Source organism: Benincasa hispida, chromosome 4 (assembly GCF_027475165.1).
Source record: "Benincasa hispida cultivar pf3 chromosome 4, pf3_genome.v1.1, whole genome shotgun sequence".
In the NCBI taxonomy this organism is placed as follows: domain Eukaryota; kingdom Viridiplantae; phylum Streptophyta; class Magnoliopsida; order Cucurbitales; family Cucurbitaceae; genus Benincasa; species Benincasa hispida.
In genome coordinates, this window is record NC_143481.1 from 21,494,422 (window position 1) to 21,517,548 (window position 23,127).

The window sequence follows — 23,127 nt, forward strand, 5'->3', positions numbered from 1 at the left end:
AAAGTAAAAAGTAAAAAGTAAAAAGTAAAAAGTGACAAATTTACACCTTTAGAAATTGATTATTGAAAATATTAATAATAATATAATCTTAAGAAAAAGAAAATAAAGTTAAATTTGGTCCGAAAGTTAAATTTTAGTTTTTAAAGTTTTAAAAGCTATAATTTAATCCTTATGATTTGATAACTTCAAAAATAATTCTTCTAGTTTGATAAAACTTTCATAAGTAGTCCATGTCTTAAAGACTATTTAGAAAGGTTTTATTAAACTACACACATAGCTCATTTGCTATTTATTGTTTATTACAGTTTTTATTATTTTATATTATCATTTTTTTTATTATTTGCTAAAGTGTTTACTATTTCTTTCTCAAACTAAAATAGTTTACCCCTCAAATACATACTATTATAACCAAAACTAAAATAATACACCTCCCAAACACAAATTATTATAATCCAATCATAATAACCTATGGTTATAATAACCAATTCATTGTCCAAAACACCCCATTAATTATAATTATAAATCATAGGGACTAAATTATGACTTCATCTAATGCATGATAGCTAAATTTACAATTTAATGAAGAGAAAAAACATTGAAAGCATGAACATGCACACATCATCAAAGTTAGCTTAGTTCAACCAAAATTTACATGACTTTCTTGGGAAATTATCAGAAATAGTAAAGTTTTTCACCTTACAGAACTAGCACGCTTTTTGAAAATTTATAAGAATAGTTTTTCTCAGCCCATCTAGAGCGAGATCAGCCATCGAGATTCAGTAAAAAATCAAAATTTTCTAACTTATGAATTGTTTTAGATCTTCTCGTACGTTTTACATAATCTTTCCAAATCTTTTATCTTTTCAAATTTTCTCCAAATTTGGTTATATTTACTAAATATGATATCAATTAATTACCTAATTTTTCAAATATTTAGCATAATTTTTGTTTTCACAATTATATGAATTTTCAAATTTCTAAACGGGTTTCCAATTATCAAAATAGATTTTCCAAATTGATTCAACATTTTAAAATTTTGGGAAAAATCAAATTTTGTGAAAATTTAGTACGATTTGTGTATATATATAGAAACTCGATGTTAATATTGTTCGAGATTTCACAGATAAAGTTCAAATATATCGAATTTCAGTGTTAATTATGCCATGGATTTCACCGTTGAAGCCAAATATATAGAATCAATGTAATCTCTCTAAATCTTATACCAACTTTTATTTCTTCTCGAATTTTTCCTTGCAATATTTCCTAGATCTTTATAAAATCGTGCAAATCTTACTTCAATTTTATATTTACATAAATTTCTAAATTGATTTCTTGATTATCTAAATAATTCACCGATTATCTTTTCAAATTTCTCCAAATTATGTAATATTCTGTTTTAACTTTGGAAGGATTTGGAAAAACTACATGACATTTTGATTTTTTTAACCCAAATTTGCAATCCAGCTAGATGTAGCTAGATAAGGCCCAAAACAATCTAAGTTAGAAAAAATAAACTTTTTAACTAAATCTAGGTGTTGATCTCGCCCGAGATGGATCGAAAAAAACTATTCGTATGAATTTTTAAAAAACGTACTAGCTTTGTAATGAAAACTTAATGGTGCTATTTCTATCAATTTTCCGACTTTTTTCCTATAAGGTTAGAGGTTTAATCCCTCATTCCGTTGCTGTAAAATATAATAATAATAAATAAAAGAACATGCACACATCTTATCCAAACGGCCAATCAATTCATGAATTTTCTAAATTAAAATCCCTTTGGCCTTAATTAAGGCTTACAAAACTAGCACTCTTATTGGAAGCTCGTTCAAATAATTTTTATTTATTTTGACTTATTGGAAACTCGTTTAAATAGTTTTTCTTTATTTTGGGATTTCCCGAAAAATCTCAAGCAGATTACACACCAAAATTCTACTATTTTTTTACAAATATTATGTAATCTACCTAAATCTTATATATTTTCAAAATTCTCCAAATTTGATTATCTTTAACAAATATTATATCAAATTCTTGTGTAATTTTCAAAACTTTAAGCCAATTTTTTCCCCACAATTATATGAATTTCTAAATTTCAAAATACATTTACTAAAATTTGGGAAACATCAATCCCCTCTCCAAAAAAAAAAATAGTTTCATAGGGAAAATACATGAAACCTCGATATAAATCTATTCGAGAATTCACCGACCTCGGTGCTAATCCGTCCGTGAATAAAATTGAGATTTATATATTTTCTATATCTTACTCTTTGCTTTTTTGAAAGAAAAAAAACTTACCTAAAGTTAAGGATTTGTCAATCGGTAAATCCTTCCCAATATTTTATAATTAAAATGCAATCAATTGAATCCATCTAAACATTTTCACATTTGGAAAATAGAAATTGGGTTAAAGACTTGAAAAATTATTTAAGATGTTGATATAATATTTGGTAAAATTAAATAAATTTGGAGAAATTTTGAAAATATATAAGATTTGAAAAGATACGATATTTCCCTAAATTTAAAAATGTTGAATCAATTTGGAAAATCTATTTTGATCATTGAAAAACTTGTTTGAAATTTCAAAAATTCATATAATTGTGAAAACATAAATTATGCTAAAAATTGATAAATTAAATAATAATTTGATATAATATTTAGTAAACATAACCAAATTTGAAGAAAATTTGAAAATAATATAATGTTTGATATAACATTTAGGAAGATTACATACAAAATAAGCAAATCTCGGTGTGTATTCAGGCAATCGAAAAGACCCAAAATAATCAATAATTAAAAATGTCAATTATTTTAACTAATTCTCGACGATAGATCTCGCCCGAGATGGACCGAGAAAAACTATTTTTACAAATTTTCAAACAGCGTGTTAGTTTTGTAAAAACCTAAACGCTATCTAACAATTTCCCGATTTTTCAAATATTATGTAATATTCTCAGATCTTATACCAAATCTTATATATTTTCAAATTTTTCCAAATTCAGTTATCTTCACCAAATATTATATCAAAATCTTACGAAAATTTCAAATCTTTTAACCCACAATTTCTAATCTCTAAATGAATTTACCAATTATGCTAATGAACTTTTTAGATGGATCTCAATCATTTTGATTATTGAATTTTGGCAAAAATTAAATTCTTTTAAAAAAAAATAGGTATGATATTGAAAATATATAAAAGCACATATGTTAGTCTGTGAATTCTCAAACAGATTAATACCTAGATTTTATATAATTTTATATAATTTTTTTTACGAAACTTTTTTTTAAAGAATTAATCTTTTCCAAAATTTAAAAATCAAATTGCAATCATTCATTTAAAAATTTAGAAATTTATATAATTGTAGAAACAAAAATGAGTCAAAAAATTTAAAAATTACATGAGAAAATATTCGAAAAAGAAAGCTAATTTCTAGACATGCCTATGGGGTGGGGTGGGGCCATTCATCATCTTGTCTTTGCTCCCCATTTCATTCTCCATGTCCGTGAAATTCGTCATTTCCTACGAGAAATTTTCCCCATTAACTTTTTTTTAAATTGTTTATTAGAGTTAGTTTTACATGACAATTTTGATTTAAAAATAAATTATTCAAATTTTGACATAAAAAAAAACTAATTAATTTTTTTAAGCAGAAAAAATAAATATAAATCAAATTATTCACCTATATAATTTAAATTTAAATATTCAATTTAAACATATTCATTATTTTTCATAATAAATAATCAAATTTAAAATTTAAATGTAATATTTATATAATAATAATAATAACATAACATTAGATAACTATACTAAATAAATAGGTAGAAACTACTCAGGGCGGGGACGGGAACGAGGCAAAGGCAGGAGCGGAAGACGGAAAATGCATTCTCCGTCCCCGTTTAACTCACATAATTTTTTTTTTCTAGATTCCTTCCCCGCCCAATTGAAAATCTCGTCCCATTTGGGATGAACTCCGCGGGCCTCATCTCGTGAAAAAATTGGACATCTCTCCTCATTGGGTAAGATAAAGATTTCAAGGTCGCGTTATTTCTAAAAGGTAAAGCGTATTATTTTGTTTTTTTTTTTTAAAAAAAAAAGAGCCGTAGTATTTATTTTTGTTTTGTTAATGAAAACGATAATTAAATTTTCAATATTAAAAATAAAAAAGGAAAAATGATACCCGCTCTTACTTTTTAGTCCATCTTTCTCCACTCTCGACGCGCTCTCTCTCTCTCTTCTCTTTCTCTCTCCTCCTCCCCTCTCTCTCTCTCCTCCATGGCTCACCTCTTCAGAGACCTCACTCTGGGCCATTCCAAGAGAGAGTCCACTCCGCCGCCGCCGTCTCCGCCGCCGTCTATTACCCCCGTCCGCCCTGTCATTGCTGCTCCCGATCTTCCTTCTCCATTTGGCCAACTTGCTTCTCAACTCTCCGATTCCGATCTCCGTCTCACCGCTTTCGAGATCTTCGTCGCCGCCTGTCGGACCTCTTCCGGCAAGCATCTCACCTATGTCTCTTCCGCCAATTCGCATGCAGACTCTCCTACTAATCACCACTCCCCGAGCTCCCCTGGATTGCAGCGATCTCTCACTTCCACTGCCGCCTCTAAGGTTAAGAAGGCATTGGGCCTCAAATCTCCCGGTTCTGGCTCCAAGAAGAGTCCTGGCTCCGGCTCCAGTCAAAGCAAGTCTAGGCGACCTTTGACTGTGGGTGAATTGATGAGGTTCCAAATGGGGGTTTCTGAGACTGTCGATTCAAGAGTTCGGAGAGCGCTCCTTAGAATTTCTGCTGGCCAGGTTTTTGTCCAATTTTTTCATTACATGCCAAATTTTGATTATCCTATCCACGTGTTTTCACTTTGTTATCGCTGGGCGTAAAGTATTATCGGTATTGGTGGAAGCCATTCTCTTCCTAGTCTTTTACTTATTCCTTTTTTCCCCTTGTTTTGTGAATACGATTTTGAATTATTGAAGCTCTAGCAATTGTTGATCTTGTGCGTCGTGTTAAAATATGATTCAGCTTGGCGTAAACAATGTAAGTGATGGCAATGATGATGGTTTAGACATACCATGTGAAAATGTAACTAAAATTCCGGATCAGAGTTGGTAGATTACATTGAATTTTGTGAATTTGCATGTGTTTTGCTCTTGCAATAAGTGAAAATAGTATCTCTATCTCCATCCAATTGGAAACACAATGTGTTTCATTTGAAGGCATACTTAGTTTTTGTCTATTTCTGATCTGTATTTTCTTAAATTGTTACAGGTGGGAAGAAGAATTGAGTCAGTTGTAGTTCCTCTAGAACTATTGCAGCAGCTCAAGGCTTCAGATTTTACAGATCATCAGGAGTATGAAGCTTGGCAAAAGCGGACTTTGAGAGTTTTAGAAGCCGGTCTCCTTTTGCATCCTAAAATCCCCGTTGATAAATCAAATGCTACAGGACAGAGGCTCAAACAAATAATTCATGCAGCATTAGATAGGCCCATAGAAACTGGCAAAAATAATGAGTCTATGCAAGTTCTTCGCAGTGCTGTTACGTCTCTTGCTTCCAGATCATTGGATGGATCACTAAATGAGGTATGCCACTGGGCCGATGGAATGCCTCTAAATCTCAGACTTTATGTGATGCTTCTCGAAGCCTGTTTTGATGCTAACGATGAAACGTCTATCATTGAAGAAATTGATGAGCTCATGGAGCATATTAAGAAGACTTGGGGAATGCTTGGGTTGAACCAAATGTTGCACAATCTTTGTTTTACCTGGGTTTTATTTCACAGATTTGTTGCTACTGGCCAAGCTGAACTGGATTTGCTTTATGGTGCTGATAGTCAGCTAACGGAAGTTGCTAAAGATGCAAAGACCTCAAAAGATGCTGACTATGCCAAGGTTTTGAGTTCTACATTGAGCTCAATTCTGGGTTGGGCAGAGAAGAGGCTACTTGCTTACCATGATACGTTCGATTCTGGGAATATTGATACCATGCAAGGCATTGTATCTTTGGGGGTATCAGCAGCTAAAATTCTAGTTGAAGATGTCTCAAATGAGTACCGGAGAAGGAGGAAAGGCGAGGTTGATGTTCCACGTAGCAGGATTGACACTTACATTAGGTCATCACTGCGTACTGCTTTTGCTCAGGCAAGCTATACCTGCTCCAACATTCCCTTTTTAAGTTATGACTGGTGATGAGATACATCATACTCACGTCCTGGGTTGTCTCTAAGACCTCTGCTACTCAGTAGAATTGGCCTTTTCTACTGCACTAAAAAAAGGATGAGAAAAAGCTGATGCTTTATAGTGTTAGGTGTCAAACGTTCATTGCATTTTATTTTCCTGACATGGAAGTTGCTGAAAATTAATGCACAGAGACAGAGAATTTTTCATTGCCGTTTCATTTTATAAATTCGTTTGACCTTTAAATGTACATAGTTTTAGTACAAGTGAGGCACCAGAGACCTTACCTCAACCTCTTGGCACTCTGCAATGCTTTGACATTTTTAATACCCCCCAAAAGAAGTGGAATGTCAGTTTATGTATACAACCTCTAAGATAAAACCCTCATGTTCTTTTCTTCATCTCATGCTTCATAATATTTTATTTTCCATGTATATTTATTTTAATAGTGTGTCTTACCTCACTAAAACCCACATTTTCCCCACCTCATCCTGTGGCCATTACGCCTTACAGGCTCCGTGCGCTTTGAAAACAGTGATTGTGTCTATTTAAGATTAGAAGCCTTCAGCATCCTTTTATTATGGTGAACTTTCTCACAGTAATGTCTATTCCTGACAGTTTTCCTTTTTTTTATTAAGTAGAAAATGGAAAAGGCAGATTCAAGTAGGAGAGCATCAAAAAGCCGGCCAAATTCTCTTCCCCTCTTAGCCATTCTTGCAAAGGATGTTGGTGATCTTGCAGTCAATGAGAAGGAGGTTTTCAGTCCGATACTCAAAAAATGGCATCCATTTGCTGCAGGAGTGGCTGTAGCCACTCTTCATGCTTGTTATGGAAATGAATTGAAACAATTTGTTTCGGGTATTGGAGAGTTAACACCAGATGCTATACAAGTGCTTAGAGCTGCTGATAAGCTAGAGAAAGATCTTGTGCAAATAGCGGTTGAAGATTCTGTGGACAGCGATGATGGTGGCAAGGCAATAATTCGAGAGATGCCTCCTTTTGAGGCTGATTCTGCAATTGCCAATCTTGTTAAATCATGGATAAAAACAAGATTGGACAGAATGAAGGAATGGATGGACCGAAATTTGCAACAAGAGGTGTGTGCTATAATTTGCACGTGTTGGTGCAGTATGTTATCATTTTCCCTGTGAAAAGTACTTTATGAAATAAATAGCATGTTGAGATCATGGTCCAGGGACTCTCTCTGTCTCATTATTCCATTACTCTGCATACCGAGTTCTATCATCTTTATCTCCCTTTTGAATCTATTTTATGTTCTACTTGGTTATGACATGTCAATAGCTGCAACATTTGGTTTCGCAAATTGTGTTATTACTACTTGGTGCTTTACTATTTTCGTTTTTATCAATCTTCACTGCCTAGCAGTAGGTTATATTTAAAATGATAAAAGGTACAACTTTTCTGATTTGTGGATGCAAATTAGTGAGGCACCGATTTTACTTTTAAGTTGCCTCTTAATTCTCCAAAAGCATTTAGCGATTGGACATGCCTACTCCAACTAGTTGCTTCCATCAATGATTGTTTGACATGGCTTGCATCAATAATTGCTTTCATGGTTATCGACTGGTTGGTAAAAGTTTCATTTTTTATCCTTTATATTGAATTTTTCTATGCTATTGATGAACTTTGTCGTATTATATTTCTAGGTTCTTGCCACTGCTGCTCTTTCTTCTTTTTCTAGAATAAAATTTGTCATATCATTCGTATTGACCAAGTGACTTTCACGATGATTTAAGGTATGGAATCCAAAAGAAAATCAAGGATTTGCACCATCTGCTGTTGAGGTTCTGCGAATAATGGATGAAACATTGGATGCATACTTTCAGCTGCCGATACCAATGCATCCTGCTTTACTTCCTGATTTGGTGGCTGGTCTTGATAGATGTCTTCAGTATTATATAATGAAAGCGAGATCTGGCTGTGGTATTTTCTCCAAACATTAATTTACTGTTGTAAGTTGATATTATCCATGTTATAACCTTTTCTATTTTTCTGGATCTACAGGATCACGAAATACATATATTCCAACTATGCCAGCATTGACCAGATGTACGATTGGATCAAAGTTCCAAGGCTTTGGGAAGAAGAAAGAAAAATTACCAAATTCTCAGAGGAAAAATGCGCAGGTTGCAACATTGAATGGGGACAATTCACTTGGGATGCCTCATATCTGTGTTCGTATAAACACATTCCATCGAATTCGAGGTGAGCTGGAGGTAATGGAGAAAAGAATAATCACTCATCTTAGGAATTCTGAGTCTGCTCATGCCGAAGATTTTACTAATGGTTTGGGGAAGAAGTTCGAACTCTCACCAGCTGCTTGTGTGGAAGGAGTCCAGCAACTCAGTGAGGCCGTTGCTTACAAAGTCGTTTTCCATGATTTAAGTCATGTTTTATGGGATGGTCTATATGTAGGGGAGCCCTCATCGTCTAGGATTGAGCCTTTCCTTCAGGAGCTCGAGCGGCACTTGCTCATCATTTCTGACACCGTGCATGAAAGAGTTCGAACAAGGATTATTACTGACATAATGAAAGCTTCTTTTGATGGATTCTTACTTGTTTTGCTTGCTGGAGGCCCTTTGCGTGCGTTTTCCCGGCAAGACTCTCAAATAATTGAAGACGATTTCAAATTACTCAAAGATTTATTCTGGGCAAATGGGGATGGTTTACCATTGGAGTTAATTGATAAGTTTTCAACCACATTGAGAGGCATCCTTCCTCTTATGCGAACCGATACAGAGAGTATCATAGAGCGGTTCAAACGCGTGACGGTGGAGACGTTTGGATCTTCTGCAAAATCTAGGCTTCCATTACCTCCTACTTCAGGGCAATGGAATCCAACTGAGCCAAACACTCTCCTACGTGTTCTGTGCTACCGAAATGACGATGCAGCTTCAAAGTTCCTAAAGAAAACTTACAATTTGCCTAAGAAGTTGTAATAGCCAGGTGAATGAAAGAGATTAATGCTCCGTCAAAAATGGTGACCCTTCTGCAGGGTCCCCTTGTGAAGAAGATTTGAAGAAGATTGCACCGAAAAAGAAAAAGAAAAAAAAAAAAAAGCATTCAAAGAGAACAGGAGCACCCCGTGCTGCTGCTGTTTGGGTTTCTGCGAAGTTGAAGGTTATAGGAGGGGGGGCTGCTGAAGCTTCGGAAGAAAAGGTATGTTGATATTTATTTACAATTCAATTGCTCCATCAATGAAAGTATTTTAAGTAATCATTTTTAGTGCTGCTTTTGTCTTAGAGAAGGCTATCCATCCCTCCACTAGGCACAATCTCAGAAAGGTCACTGTTAATTATTCTTTTTTTTTTTCTTTCTTCTCATTTTGGTATCCTATACAATGATATATGTCATTAGGAGATAGAATCATTTTCGGCTGTGTATTCTATTTGTTATTTTCTAACGGTATTCTGGTATTAGTGTGTATTATATTATATATATATAGCACAACTTTTTTTTTTGCCATGTAATATTTTCCACATGTACATCTTATAGCATTAGGGAAGTGAATGAGAATTGGTTTGAGTGAATTGTTTGCCAGAGTATATGCTGAAACCAATTTTCTTAAAAGCTGAATCAATTTAAACTAATCATTAGTTAAAGTCTCGGTTTGATAACTGTTTTGTTTTTTAAAATTAAGTTTATGTATATTTTTCACCAATAGCTTAAACAACTAAGTCAAATTTTGAGAACTAAAAAAAGTTTTTGTTTTTTGAATTTAGTTAAGAGTTCAACCATTATAATTAAAAAAATGTAAATCATATGTAAATCATGGTAAAAAAATGTAGATGATATAAATTTAATTTAAAAAAAAAACAAAAATAAAATAATTATAATTGAGATCTAAATGATTCTATTCCACGACTATTGAATCATGTTTGAGAATTCAGAAACTAATAATTGAAATCTTGAATTGCAAAAGATATCTCATTTCAAGGATGATGAAACTGCTGAATGGGCTTCACTTTCGAATCTTTTATGCTCTCATCCCTTTTAACTACTGCTGTTGACACTTGGAGCTGGCCTATTGAACCATCCAAGTTTTTTTTTCCCGCGGTTCTTTGACAATGTGGAGTGAAAATTGACTCTTTTTTTCCGCCTGTTAAGTTATATTTATTTTGCGATTACCTTTCATTGTTAGAACAATGGTGGCAGTTTTATTATAGCATCATCAAAGGAGATGCCAAACCATTTAAAATGATGAGAAAACTCCATTGCCTTGGAATTAATCACGATGCATACTCTATACATAAGCTGAAAACATTTGATATTTGATTAAAAATCACTTTCAAATTAAAGTAATCATTTAGTCCATGAACTTCAGATCGTAATGTTTTAGTCCCTCAACTTTTAATTTTATTATAATTGAATCCCTAAATGTTATGTAATCCTTGTTTTAAAAATAAGTATTAAGATTCAATGAGATTTACTACATAAATAAATTAATAAATTAATTAGAAACTCAATATTTTTATAAGTATACATCATAAAATAATAAAAATTAACATCTAATTTTGATAAATTTATTTAAGTTGGAGACTAAGTCATTACAAACTAAAGTTAACCTATTAATGCTTTGTAATGGTGTATATGCTCACACATCACACCCTATTGTCGTTTCTTTTTTCAAACGACGTTCCAATTTGTCCAGAAAAAACAATCATAATTGTAAATCCGTTTTCTTTTTGGATAAAATCTAATCAAACTAAACCTAATTGTATACGGTCCTATAGGAGATACAAATGTCTAAGCTGTAGCATAGTTTAGTTATAATTGACATGCACTTTTGTACTACTTGAGGTTTGAATTCACTTGCGAACAACCATTAATGTAATAAACATATGCATGGGTGATCTTCATGTCCCATGAACCTCCTATCAAAACAAGATTGGGACTACCCTTACCCTAAAGACAAATAGTGAAATCTTCAACAGTAGGAACAATACTAATGAGGAAGCCATGAAGATGGACATGCAGTTCATGAGTGATCAGTCCTCAAAAGAGGGGGAAGCCAGCTGAAAAGTAGGCCATCTCTACAAATACGTTGACGAGGGAACATACCATCATAATTTTATTGATGGTGATAGATAACTGCAGCCAGGAAGTGGTTGTCCACGTCATCGCCATCATCATTGTCACCCCTCGAGAAAAGCACGTCCAAGATTTTTGGCAAGAGCCAGCCTGATGGAGCTCAAGGCCAGAGGTGGCAAGTCAGATTCGACAAAGTCAGGTCGAAGCCTTGCCATTGACAGCTCTTGTAGTTTATTCAACAAAAGGTTGGTCTGCTCAACGTTTAGTAGAGGACCTTCGTGCCAATCAATAAGCTTCAACTGCAGATTGTTGAAGATGTGATTCTATAATTATCATTGTAACTAAAAAAACCACGTCATTCAGCAATGTACAAGAATATAATTATATAATTACCGAGTCATTTAAAATTGGTAGCCAAAAGCGCTGAGGTGTTGACGGGTTCTTCATAAGCTGCAGAGTCCAATAAATATTTGGTGACTAAATAATGTCAAATAATAAGGAATTTGATTAGAAGCCAGCCGTACAATTCGTCTTTAAAATGTTAAAACTGATTTTGAAATAGTTCAATCAAAGCTTTGACTGTGTGCTCTTATATAAGGGAAGGTCGAGTAATACCGCAATGAGAGAGTCTACTGCAGACTGTGCAACACCTGTAGTTTTCCCCTTGTTATGAACCTGATGAAGCGATTTTTTGAAATCACTGTACCTATTCATCCACCAGCGATTAGATGAGAAAATAAATTGAAAGAAAAGAGAAGTAACGAAACGGAACATACTTGTGGAGAAACTCAAGCCCTCCAGTATTCTTAGATTCAGAACCCAACAATTCAATCAATCCATCCCATTGCTGTAAAACAGATCAATGGTGAATATGAATACAAGATCGATTGCACAAATACTGAATGTTTTCACAAGTAGTGAACATCAATTAAAGACGATTAATAAGCAATGCTAGAGAATGATACCACAAAGATGAAATTAACCAGACATTTATGTAACAAATCCAGTTTTGAAAGAGCTGGATTTAAGGAGGGGTCCTCTAAACCAAATATTTCCAATATTCTAGTTAGTGTGTGTGACCTGCCTGACGTTTTTTTCTCAAAGTTTATGCATTTGGTTAGAGAGTGATTTTACCCATTAAAAGCACGTTTATAAAAAAATTTCAATAATCAAGAGTGGTTTGAGAAATTCTAATGGAAACAAAAAGGCACTTAATTGTTTTTAAGCGTTTAACTAATTATTTTCCAAACATGCTAATATAATGAGTGCTTCACTAAAGACACTTTTTCAAAAGGCAGGCCAAAACACACTAACTTGGGATCGTGGAAATGCAGGATATAGAGATGTTTATTACCTTGAAACTTTCATCAGATATGGACTTTCCAACTGAATCAAACAATTGCTGGGCAATCTTGTTAAGGCGAACTTCATCCCCAGCTTGCCTAAGCCAAAAAACTCCACAACCTTTCCGACCATGCTTCCAATGGTAAACTCCAGCAATCTGAAAATTAGGATAATTTTTTTTTAATGAGAATGTTCGCGAACGTAAATGAATATGAACTCCTAGAATACTTGTGGTGTCCGTTACAAAATTTGCCTTGTTGTAGGCTGAAAAGTAGTAACTTAAAAGCACCACCAGAATGTAGAAACACACGTACCTTCATAATGTTTGAACTAAGGCTGTCGAGTTCATATAAACGGCATATCTCTAAATTCTACAAAGAGAACCAAACCATGTTAAAATTCACATTCAAAAGATAAAACCAAATCAAGCAGAAACTGTAGAGGTTCCAACTAAAAGTAAAACGTATATCAATCACCTTAAGTAGCATCCCATTATGTTGAACAGCTTGACTGTATAACAAAGTTTCTAGAAAACCAATTCCCTGCTTTGCGCATGATGTTAAGTAAATCGGAGCTATCTGAGAGACACATAAGTATCAGATGCATGAGATAGTTGATGCTGTGGGGAAGAATTTTCAACACCTTATATAAATAAATATAAATAAACAGTTTGAACTATGTCAAGAAAATTGTAGGCACGTCAACTGTTAAGAATCTAGTTTAAACAGCTAAAAATGCCTAATTGAACTTTTTTTTTTCTCCCTCTTATTTTTAACCTAGGACCCGACAAACATAAACTTCGTAAATATTTATCTCCTATCTAGAGGAACACAACTCCAATGAGAAAAAAAAAATGATACAACAAGATTTCAGTAAACAATCTACATGATGAATAGAACTATTCAGAATATCCTTCTCCAAATCTTTTAGGCAAACCCATTACAAAAAAGGAAAAAAGAAAAGCACAAACCTGCAAAGTAAATGCATGTGAACAGAGAACCTGAGCATAAACAAGACGATGAAGTTCCTCTATGCTAACTCCCCCAAGATCATGGCGCTCTTCTTGTAGAAGGATTTCTGCTTGATCACTCTCTTTAGTCAATAATTCCATGGCATGTGTAACCATCCTACCAATAAATAAACAAAACAAAACTAAAAAGCTTTAAACTCTATGCACTAATGCATGTCTAGGGCATAGGCATCAAAGATAAGCTCACCAGGGGCCAAATCCTCTAGAACACTCTGCTAAAACAACCTGAGCCACAACAGAGAAACCCCCCAAGTCAAAGAAAGAAGATCAGATAAGATATAATCCACATTCCTTACCTCTGTACTTTCTCCAAGAATTCCAATTATTAGCCCCATCAAGCGATCAGTTTTAGAAGCTGGTTTTAACTGCATACATCTTTCTGCAAGGTTGTACATGCTTTCTAGACCCTGTCTAAACAGAAATAAATATTAACCTCTTAAAGGGAAATGTGTTGGCTAGAGAGACGGTGTCAAGTTATTCTAAAAATCGGAACTGAAAATTAGTAGAACTCCATCCAGTTCTACAGAGAATGTGCAGGCTGCAGGGAGCGTATCAAGCAGATGAACATTACCATTGCGAATGGTCTAACATACAAAAGCTGAGAGATATACAGCTCCATCCAGTTGCAGGTCGCACCACTGAGGCTCTCAACATTTCCTAGAATGATCTGAAGCATGTTCCGCAAACCTTTTCTGGTCTGAACATGAGCACATTGAACCCAAAACGCAGAGCCGTCCAACTTGGTTATTTTCGACCGCCATTTTTCCCATGCCTGTTGGACAATATGAGTATTCTGGACCATGTGTCAAGGTTTTTCATAAAAAGGTGCGCAAATTTTTAATTTAATTCAACATACCTTGGTAAAATCAGGCTTAGTTTTGAAGCATTCGCCAAATGTACCAGAATCCAACTCAGGGCGCATGCGTGGCATTTCTGAAATAAGAAAAGCCACTGCCTCTACCAGTCCATTCTCTGTCTGTCATTCATAAGGTATCAGATAAAGTTATAAAAAGAAATTTCTATGGACACAACATTACTCTTATATTTAGATATATGTAAATTGACAAAATACAAGAACACTTCAATCACCACGAAAAGTAACATAACTGCCTAATTTTAGCCAAAGACTGTAATGAGGACAAGAAGTTAAATGATAAAATTCATCAACCTTCGAGAGATCAGTTCATCCATCACCGGGGAACATATATTCTCCTTGTTTTTTAGTTACATCATATCAAAATCTTAAGGTACAATCTTGTCAATGGAAAAGACCCACTCGAACAAGGAATGTTTAAATAGATTCCTCTCTCATATTTAACTCATCAATCACATTCCTCCATTAGGTAATATACTACACCTTATAGAATTATTTTTCTCTTCCAGGAAGCCTTGCTCAATTTTTCTACAACCACTGAAGTTCTTTTATACGACAAATGTTTGAAATTTAATTTGCATTTTTTACGAATCTATGGACTATACCCCAATTAGCCAACACGCGTAACCACTGACCAGTGCATGTTTGCTTAGTAAAACCTTCATTCTTCATCAGTTCCTTCCCCACTGAGTTATGGCCAAACTCTATTTTAAGGAAAACTATATAACGAGTGAGTGTGATGGTACAAAGATACAAATGAAGATGCAACAGCAACTCATAGATCAAAGAATGCATATTCACACATAATACTTGGGGTTCTTTTGCAATACACAAGCAACAGAAAATTTCTGACAAACCTCCCGATTGCTAAGCTGATCCAGCTGATAAGATCCATGTAGGCGCAACATTTTCACCTGCAAGCAGAATCAGCATTTTCTCGTTTTCAAGCACTGGATGATGCCACATGGTTAAAAAGAATGGAATACCAAATGGAAAATCCTATAACCACTTACCACAATCTCTTGCCAGCCAACTGCTAATGCTGATAAAATCAAATCCCAATAACTTGGATTATCCTCAACTACCTTGACATAAATAAATAAATAAATAAATAAAAAGAGAGAGAGAGGAAAAAAGAAAAGAAAAGAGTAATGGATTGACCACCAATGATCAAAAAGAACAATGAATGCTAACATTTGCAAATATCAAGTGACGAATCCAATAGCCTAGTAGGGAAATAAATCCATCAAGCCAACTTAACCAAAAAGACTATTTATGAAATTTATTGAGGCAGAAGTTATAATATTCAAAACCACTCTGACAATTCCACTTCGTATGGCAACAAAAAGATGTTGCATTCACCTTCTCCAGCTCAGAAGCAGAGAGTAGCCACTCTCCTCATGGAAAATGACAAAGAACAACTACTACCTATCAGAAATACTGCATGGCAGAAAGAGGTGAACTAGAACTAAGATAAAGCTTGTTCGGACCTGATGGTTTAATCTGGCCAAGGAGGTGGTCTACGTACTGAGCTGACAAAATTGGGAGTGAAGAAAAAAAGGTTGTTTAAAGTGTTTAACAAATTAATAAAGAAAAATCAGCAAAGACTCTAAATTCTTTTGAGAAGACTCTAAATTCTTGGGCTCATATAATTTGTGTACCCTAGTGCATACACAAAACAGAAATAGGACTTAACACAATGGTAATAAGATAAACAGAAAAAAGAAAATGGAGCAAAATTTGGAACCTGTAAGTTATTGAGCTCTTTTCGAAAATCAAGAAGTTTTGAATGGATTGTTGATTGTGTGGTTGAGAGGACGCTATCATATTCCTGCCATGAAAAGACAAGTATGAGCCATCAACAGACAATTATTACCGTTAGTGGGAATACACCGATAAAGTTCTTAAAGAAAAGAATGAAGAAGATGGGAAGATCAGTACAGCTAACCAATCAACAAGGCGTTCATTAAGCCACCAATGAGACTGCTTGTCGGCATAAAACACATCCATCAGCTCCCATGCAGCTTTCAAACAAGTAGGCTCCTTGACTTTCTATAGAGATTCTTAAAATGTCAATAACAAGATTACTTATGCATAAAAAAAGAAAGTTTTAGCATCAGCAACTTCATATCAACAATGACACTACTATTAAACTTAATGACATGCAAAAACTTCCACGCCTTATTACTAGATAGAGCTACCTGAAGTCAAAATTAAAATGCAACTCCAAACACACCAACTCACCTTCAAAATTTCCAGGGGATCCTCAATCGCTGAGCTAGGAATTGACTTCGGATTACCAATAACTGAACTGATGTCCTTGCTATACTCCGCTAAGTATTCCCACCTGTCTTCAAAAGTGTTCCTTCTAATCAGTAAAGGATTGACTCAACGTGCACCAAACATGTTCGAAATATAAAAAGTATAAATCAGCAGAACTCTTTCCAATTCCAATTCACAATGCAATAGAATGCTAGTTTTCTTACTGAAAAATACAATCCACCAGATGAAAGTATAAATTCTCAGTTACCGAAAGATTCTTAGCCCTTACCCATCCGGATTAAACCGTGACAAACCCATCGACATCTTCGACAATCCCGAAACCATACGTTTCCGACTCTGAAGAAGCGCAAAGGGGGAGACTGAACCGTACGCGATCCTCCGAAACTCTGCAGCACTAGTTTCTCCGTCTCCGTTTCTGATCTTCACCTCCAATACTTGTCCGCCAACTTCACCGTCATCAGAGTCTGAGGAATGGTCACCACACTGCTGCTTGAAAATGGAAACACGGAAGGAGTTGCCTCTGGCCCAGGAAATGGATAATCGAGCTATAGGAGGCTTAAGTTCGTGCCGGAGAGGATAGACCACTTCTCGAGCCTCCAAAGAGGACAAGACTAGGGCATCGCCGGGATAAGAATCAAAGGCGGGGCCTGGCATTTCAGCAGCCTCAGTTCACCGGAATGGGAATCGAGTAGAGTGAGTAAACTCTGCTAGGGTTTCGGGAGCGGAGAAACAATTCGAAGAAGAAAAAGGAAAAAAGCGGGAAAGACAACAGTGAGGTCTAATTAAACCCTAACTTCCCGGTTAGGTGTAAATAACGAACCCGGTCCTATTTCGAACCAAATGTTATAGTTTTTTTTTTTAATTCATCAAAATAATAATAACATGGGGGGATGGGTTGGTTTAATCATATACCCAAATTTTGAAAAGATTAATTGTTTAGACTTATTCTTGTAAGTATATTTAAATCTTTTCATTTATACTTTTAGTGTTGTTTGGGTCTAATATGAGTTGAGATCCAATATTATCTTAGTGTTTAGGAGCCAGTTTTGTATGTAATCCATTTCAAATGTCCAATCCACTTATTTGTCAACAGTAATTTCAATTTGGAGGAGATGTTTCGTATCTCTCCCCTTTCCCTCACACGTCTCTCTTCTCTCCCCTTCCCCTCACACGTCTCTCTTCTCTTCCATTTCCCTCACGTGATTCCCATTTCTCAATTTTCATTCCTCAAATCTCTTCTCTCCACTTTTCCTCCACCGTTTCTCATCCCTCAGATCTCCGCTCTCCTCTATCCCTCAACACGATTCCCATTTCTCAAATCTCATCCCTCATATCTCTTCTCTCCTCTCCCCTCACGCGTTTCTCATCCCTTAGATCTCTCATCTCAAACCCTCATATCTGAAACCCTAATGTCAAACCCTTCTCATATCTTTCATCTCAAATTCTCAAATTTGAAACCCCTTAGATCTCTCATCTCAAATTCTCAAATTTGAAACCCCTTAGATCTCTCATCTCAAACCCTATCGTCTAACTCTCAGTTCTCTCGTTTCATCGATTCTTTCCCTGCATGCAGATCTCTTGATTTTTTCATAGTTTCTCGACTAATATGTTGATTTTCGGACCAGTCCTCTTTTCCCTCGTTGTTTTGATGAAAAGCTCAACTAGGCCCTTGTCGGTTCGATGGTCCTCCTTTCACCTATAACTTATTCTACATTTGGAATTTGGTCGTCGGTTCTCTTTTAGGTTGTCGATCATTGAATGCATGGTTGGAGGCTGTTTGAAGACAGTGAAGCTCGGTGGGGGAGAATACCATTTACCTTAGGTTTATTTTCTAAATCCTAAGAGGTTGATGATGAGTTATTCCATCTTATTATTTCTTCATAAAATCTCAATTTCATGTTGTTATTCTCTTATATATCTCATGTTTTATGTTCTAAACTGCAATTTTTTTAAAAAATATTCAATTTCATTCATATAATTCCAATTTGTATCAATTCGTAGTTTGTTTTTACTTTATTGGATTTGAAGTCTCTATTGTATTTAATTATGTGTTTTAACTCATTGTTGTGTTTGAACCCTCTGCTGAGTACGACCGAACCATATGTTGTGTTTCATTAAACTCTTTGTTGTGTTTAATTATGTGTTCTAATCCATGCAATGTTCAATTCTCTGTTGTGTTTAAATATGTGTTCCAACTCATGCAATGTTCAATTATGTGTGTACTTTTCATTATTGCAATGACCCCATCCACTTTTATTTATTGATTTTGTTTGCTGAACTACACTATGATTTTAGTTTTGTTTTCGTCCAATTCCAATGGAATGTTTAACTTTTGTTTGCTGTGTTTAACTCCTCATGATTTTATTTTGCTTATTTAATGGTTGTTGAACTACACAATGATTTTATTCTATTTTCATCCAATTTCAATTGAACGTTTAACTTCTGTTTGATGTGTTTAACTCTTCGTGATTTTATTTTGCTTATTTATTGGTCCACCCACTTCTATTTAATGCTTTTGTTTGTTAATTAAACTTCACCTATTTTTTTTTCATATACATTAGTGACCCAACCACACTATTAATGACTCAACAACTTCATGAAATTGATTGAGTTCATTTATTTATGATTTGTAAAAGTAAAACATGGGGCCTATCAAATTTATATTTAATTTATTCTGATTTTTTTGGGCTTCAATTAAATGTTGAACCACCCACCTCCTATTCTATTCCGTATATAACCTCCTCCTCATCCATCTTCAATAATTCGAGAGACTTCCGTGTCCAAGGTTTTTTTTTTTTTTTTTTTTCTAATTTGGTGAATTTTTTTCCATCAACCATACTTTTCTTTCTGTTTTCTTCTTTTCCATTTTCTAACTTTTGTTTGTTTGATGAGTGATAAGGTGTCATTATGTTATTTCACCTGTTGAAGGTGTTAAGGTATGGAAAGTTCCATCATCTTAATTATTATGATTTGTTATAATGTGTTCATCATTTTTTGTTTTAGCTTTAATTTCAAATTTGGTCTTGCAACCTCTGAACTCTTCATTCATACTCTTCACTCATAGATAACATACGAGTAACAAAGGTATGACCTTTCTTTCTTAAACAAGTTCCTTTATTAAGTAAGTCATCCATTTTTTTCATTGACTTATTTTATTGTTCTTGTTGTGCAGCCCAAACTTATCCAATCTTCCATTAGTTTGAGGTTTGTGTTACGTTATATATCAACTTTTATAGTTCACTCCCTTTGTAGTATGTTTTTTGGATTATTTACACATGTTTTAGACATTTGATTTATTGTAACTTTTTGTTGTTTATTTTGAACATTTATTTTTTCGTTGATAAGTACTATATATCGTTGATAATTGTATGTTTGGAATTTGATAATTTGTTGGGCATTTTGTGCACCTTGTGAACGGGCCAAAAAACATGACTCTTGTATAAGCTAGTATCTACCTTTTGTGCAACAAGTATAATTGCTTTTGTTTAAAAGGATTTTGTTCTTTATTAAATGATTCCAAATAGTTGTCTAAACTTCCCAAGTCAATTAATAGATTTCAAACTCGTAAAATAATTACTTTTGTTTAAAAGGAATTTTCTTCTTTATCAAATTATTCCAAATGGTCGTCTGAACTTTCCAAAAACAATTAATAGAAATCAAACTTGTAAAATAATTGCTTTTGTTTAAAAGAAATTTTAGAAGGAAAGATCCAAAACTAGAACCTAGACCATAATTCATGATTATAAAAAAAATATATGTCTACTTAATAAAAATTCAATCAAAATTTTATTCAAACAAACTATTTGTAGAATTATGGTATAAAAAAGTTATAAAACAAACTAGTAGATCATTTGAACAGATTCTTTTAAAGTTAGAAAACTACACCAGATAGCCCTGACATCTTATATCAACTCTATACCCAAACACTGACATATGAACTCAAACAAAACATTTTTACACCTCAAACATAGACATATGAACTTCAACCATCCTATATCAACTATATACTCCAAATAGTCCCTTAAAGACAAAAGTCATACAAGAGTTCAAACAAAACTTTTAAAAAGGATAATTGAAACTAACTTCGTAGTTCAAGAATATTTTTTTTTATATATATAATTTAACCTATATTTTTCTTAATAAATATTTATTTTGTGTTCTTTTTGAGTTTGTTCTTTTCCTTTTAATTTAATATTAGTTATAAGTTAAGCTTGACCAAAATTTTAAGTTTGTTAATTATTAGTATACAACTAAAATAAAAATAGGTACTTACGCGAGATTGAAAATAACATGAGCCTAACACCATAAATATGTATATAGAGAGAGATGGTTATTTAAGTCCTCGATAAAATTTGGTTAAAAAATATAATTTAAAAATATCTTTATTTTTAAAATATTCTAATCATTTTACAACATTAAAACTCTCTAAATAATAAGAAAATTTCATTGCATGTAATAGATCATATCCCGCAATCAAAGAAAGATTTTACTATTATTTTTACGTATATATTGAGTTTCCAGTGCTTTTACTTTGCTTTTGTTTTTTCTCCTATTGTGTCACCTCACGAATATAGCACCGTCTTTTTAAAGGTGTTAAATCTCAACCGACCTAAAAAAAAATATCTAATAAGTAGAGATCAATATTAATTATAATCTCGAAGCTATGATAATATATTAACTTACTAAATTACCAAATAACCTAAAAGCTCAAACTGATAAATTATGACAAGTTTAATTATATCAATATTTCAGGACGAAAAGTTAAAAGTACATTTACTACAGTACATTTTTGTTGATGTACATCTTGGTGTTGCAATGGGGTAAATATTTTAAGTAGATTTGAACATGAGATAGCAATCGTATAGGAAATATTAAGGTAGAAAATTTTGAACTTCTTGTTGGGGTTGATGTCCTAAATCTCGTAGAGTCCTGTAGTTTGTAATTATATTGTACAAACATTTTATTTATTTAATAAAATATGAGATGTTTTATTTGCCATTTAATAGCATTAAACCCACAAACCAATAAATTAATATTCAAGATTATCTTCTGTAGCTTAAACATGTATGTAGAGATATACATGTGGATCATGTTTAAGTGATAACCTAAATGGTCTGTAGTAGATGGATAAAGCTGGATACTTTATCCTTGTGACAATACGAGTATGAGCCGCTTTTTAAATGTTACAATTGTTGAAAAGTGCTACAAATGATCTGATCCTAATCATTCATGTGAAGACATATGAGCGGAGATATTCTATACGAAGGAGTTTGTATAAGATCGGACCACGAAATGACTAGTCTCATTATATAATGTCATTCATAATAGAGACTTACATTTCACTAGGATGACCATAGGTGACATGACCTAAATCCTAAGTCAGTTGTGAACTCCTGCCTGAAGGCGTCATTTGCTTTGTATGGGTGAGAGTGACAAGATCATCGACTAAATAAGCCTACCATTTTAGGGATTCGTCTAATTAAGGAGCTGGGAACATAGCTACACAAGACGGAATTCACTTCTTCCCAAGATAGAAGAAAATAGATAAATTGCTCCCTTAAGAGTTGATTCCGGGCTTGAGTAACGTGGCACCACACCCTTTCCTGGCTCGATAGGAGTCTAATCATAGTTGGACTATGATTTATTGTTCATTAGAGAGATCAGTGATACTTAAGGAGTTAGATGTAACTACAGGGATAAAATGGTATTTTTGATCTAGCTGTACTTACGAACAATTTGTGAATGGCATCGCGTTGTTGATTGGTTATATTCAATGGACACAGAAATATATCTGCAATGCGAGAAGTGCAGTTGTCGATCTTTAATGGAGTGTTCGACAGATAAAAAATGGTGAATAATTTAATTAAATAATTTATTAATTATTCAAGTACTGTTGGAGTTTCAAGCTGCAGGTCTAGAAGGTCCCTATAGCTCAACAGGGTATTTATGAGAATCAAATTTGGATTAATATGAATTTTTTAAATTAATCGAGGGAATTAATTATATGTGATATAATTTTTTTAATTTAATTATATATGATATAATTTTTTTAATTTAATTATATATGATATAATTACTATAGTGTATTTGATACATTATAATATAAAATTTATTTGAGAGGAAATAAATATTTGAATATGATTCAAATATTAATTATGGGAATTTGATTCATATAATTAAAATTAACATAAATGAGATTTATATTAAATATCATCGTTGAATGATAGCTCTAGAAAAAACTATTATTTCTAGCTCAATTTGGGCTCGTTATTGAATTTTATGAATTTATTTTCCTATTTTTGTAGTTACCGAGCAACCATGAGGTAGAATTGGTGATTTAGAGCTACAGGGGGTTAATTTGAAGCAATTTGGAGGTAATTTGA

At 33.6% G+C, this 23,127-nt stretch overlaps 2 protein-coding genes across 3 annotated transcripts; one reads left to right on the forward strand and one right to left on the reverse strand.

Annotated features, from left to right (window-relative positions):
- The first annotated feature begins 4,179 nt into the window (after positions 1 to 4,179).
- On the forward strand, positions 4,180 to 9,647 carry LOC120075542 (elongation factor Ts (DUF810)). Its single transcript, XM_039029027.2, has 5 exons — positions 4,180 to 4,786; positions 5,256 to 6,125; positions 6,803 to 7,258; positions 7,919 to 8,105; positions 8,187 to 9,647. The coding sequence occupies exons 1-5, from the start codon at positions 4,268 to 4,270 to the stop codon at positions 9,119 to 9,121; spliced, it is 2,967 nt and encodes a 988-aa protein (XP_038884955.1). The 5' UTR covers positions 4,180 to 4,267; the 3' UTR covers positions 9,122 to 9,647.
- Positions 9,648 to 10,944: 1,297 nt separating this feature from the next.
- LOC120075987 (nuclear pore complex Nup85-like protein) lies at positions 10,945 to 17,623 on the reverse strand. Of its 2 annotated transcripts, none has more exons than XM_039029753.2 (18): positions 17,013 to 17,623; positions 16,706 to 16,808; positions 16,403 to 16,513; positions 16,209 to 16,292; positions 15,475 to 15,546; positions 15,319 to 15,375; positions 14,444 to 14,563; positions 14,159 to 14,359; positions 13,884 to 13,994; positions 13,775 to 13,812; positions 13,528 to 13,684; positions 13,034 to 13,135; positions 12,872 to 12,928; positions 12,568 to 12,714; positions 11,990 to 12,060; positions 11,829 to 11,919; positions 11,607 to 11,663; positions 10,945 to 11,512 (listed from the first exon to the last, which is right to left on the reverse strand). In XM_039029753.2, exons 1-18 carry the CDS (start codon positions 17,396 to 17,398, stop codon positions 11,318 to 11,320), a joined length of 2,160 nt encoding a protein of 719 aa, XP_038885681.1. In that variant the 5' UTR covers positions 17,399 to 17,623; the 3' UTR covers positions 10,945 to 11,317. The 2 variants fall into 2 exon arrangements, with proteins under 2 accessions (XP_038885681.1, XP_038885682.1); XM_039029754.2 differs by having other exon boundaries at positions 16,706 to 16,812; positions 17,013 to 17,500.
- Between the last annotated feature and the right edge of the window lie 5,504 nt (positions 17,624 to 23,127).

Coding starts and splice junctions, on each gene's coding strand:
- LOC120075542 (XM_039029027.2), top strand. CDS start 4,268: ATGGCTCACCTCTTCAGAGACCTCACTCTGGGCCATTCCAAGAGAGAG. Junction 6,126..6,802: donor TGCGTACTGCTTTTGCTCAG/GCAAGCTATACC, acceptor TTTATTAAGTAG/AAAATGGAAAAGGCAGATTC. Junction 7,259..7,918: donor ACCGAAATTTGCAACAAGAG/GTGTGTGCTATA, acceptor CGATGATTTAAG/GTATGGAATCCAAAAGAAAA.
- LOC120075987 (XM_039029753.2), bottom strand. CDS start 17,398: ATGCCAGGCCCCGCCTTTGATTCTTATCCCGGCGATGCCCTAGTCTTG. Junction 13,813..13,883: donor TTCTTGGAGAAAGTACAGAG/GTAAGGAATGTG, acceptor GTTGTGGCTCAG/GTTGTTTTAGCAGAGTGTTC. Junction 13,685..13,774: donor TCTAGAGGATTTGGCCCCTG/GTGAGCTTATCT, acceptor ATTTATTGGTAG/GATGGTTACACATGCCATGG.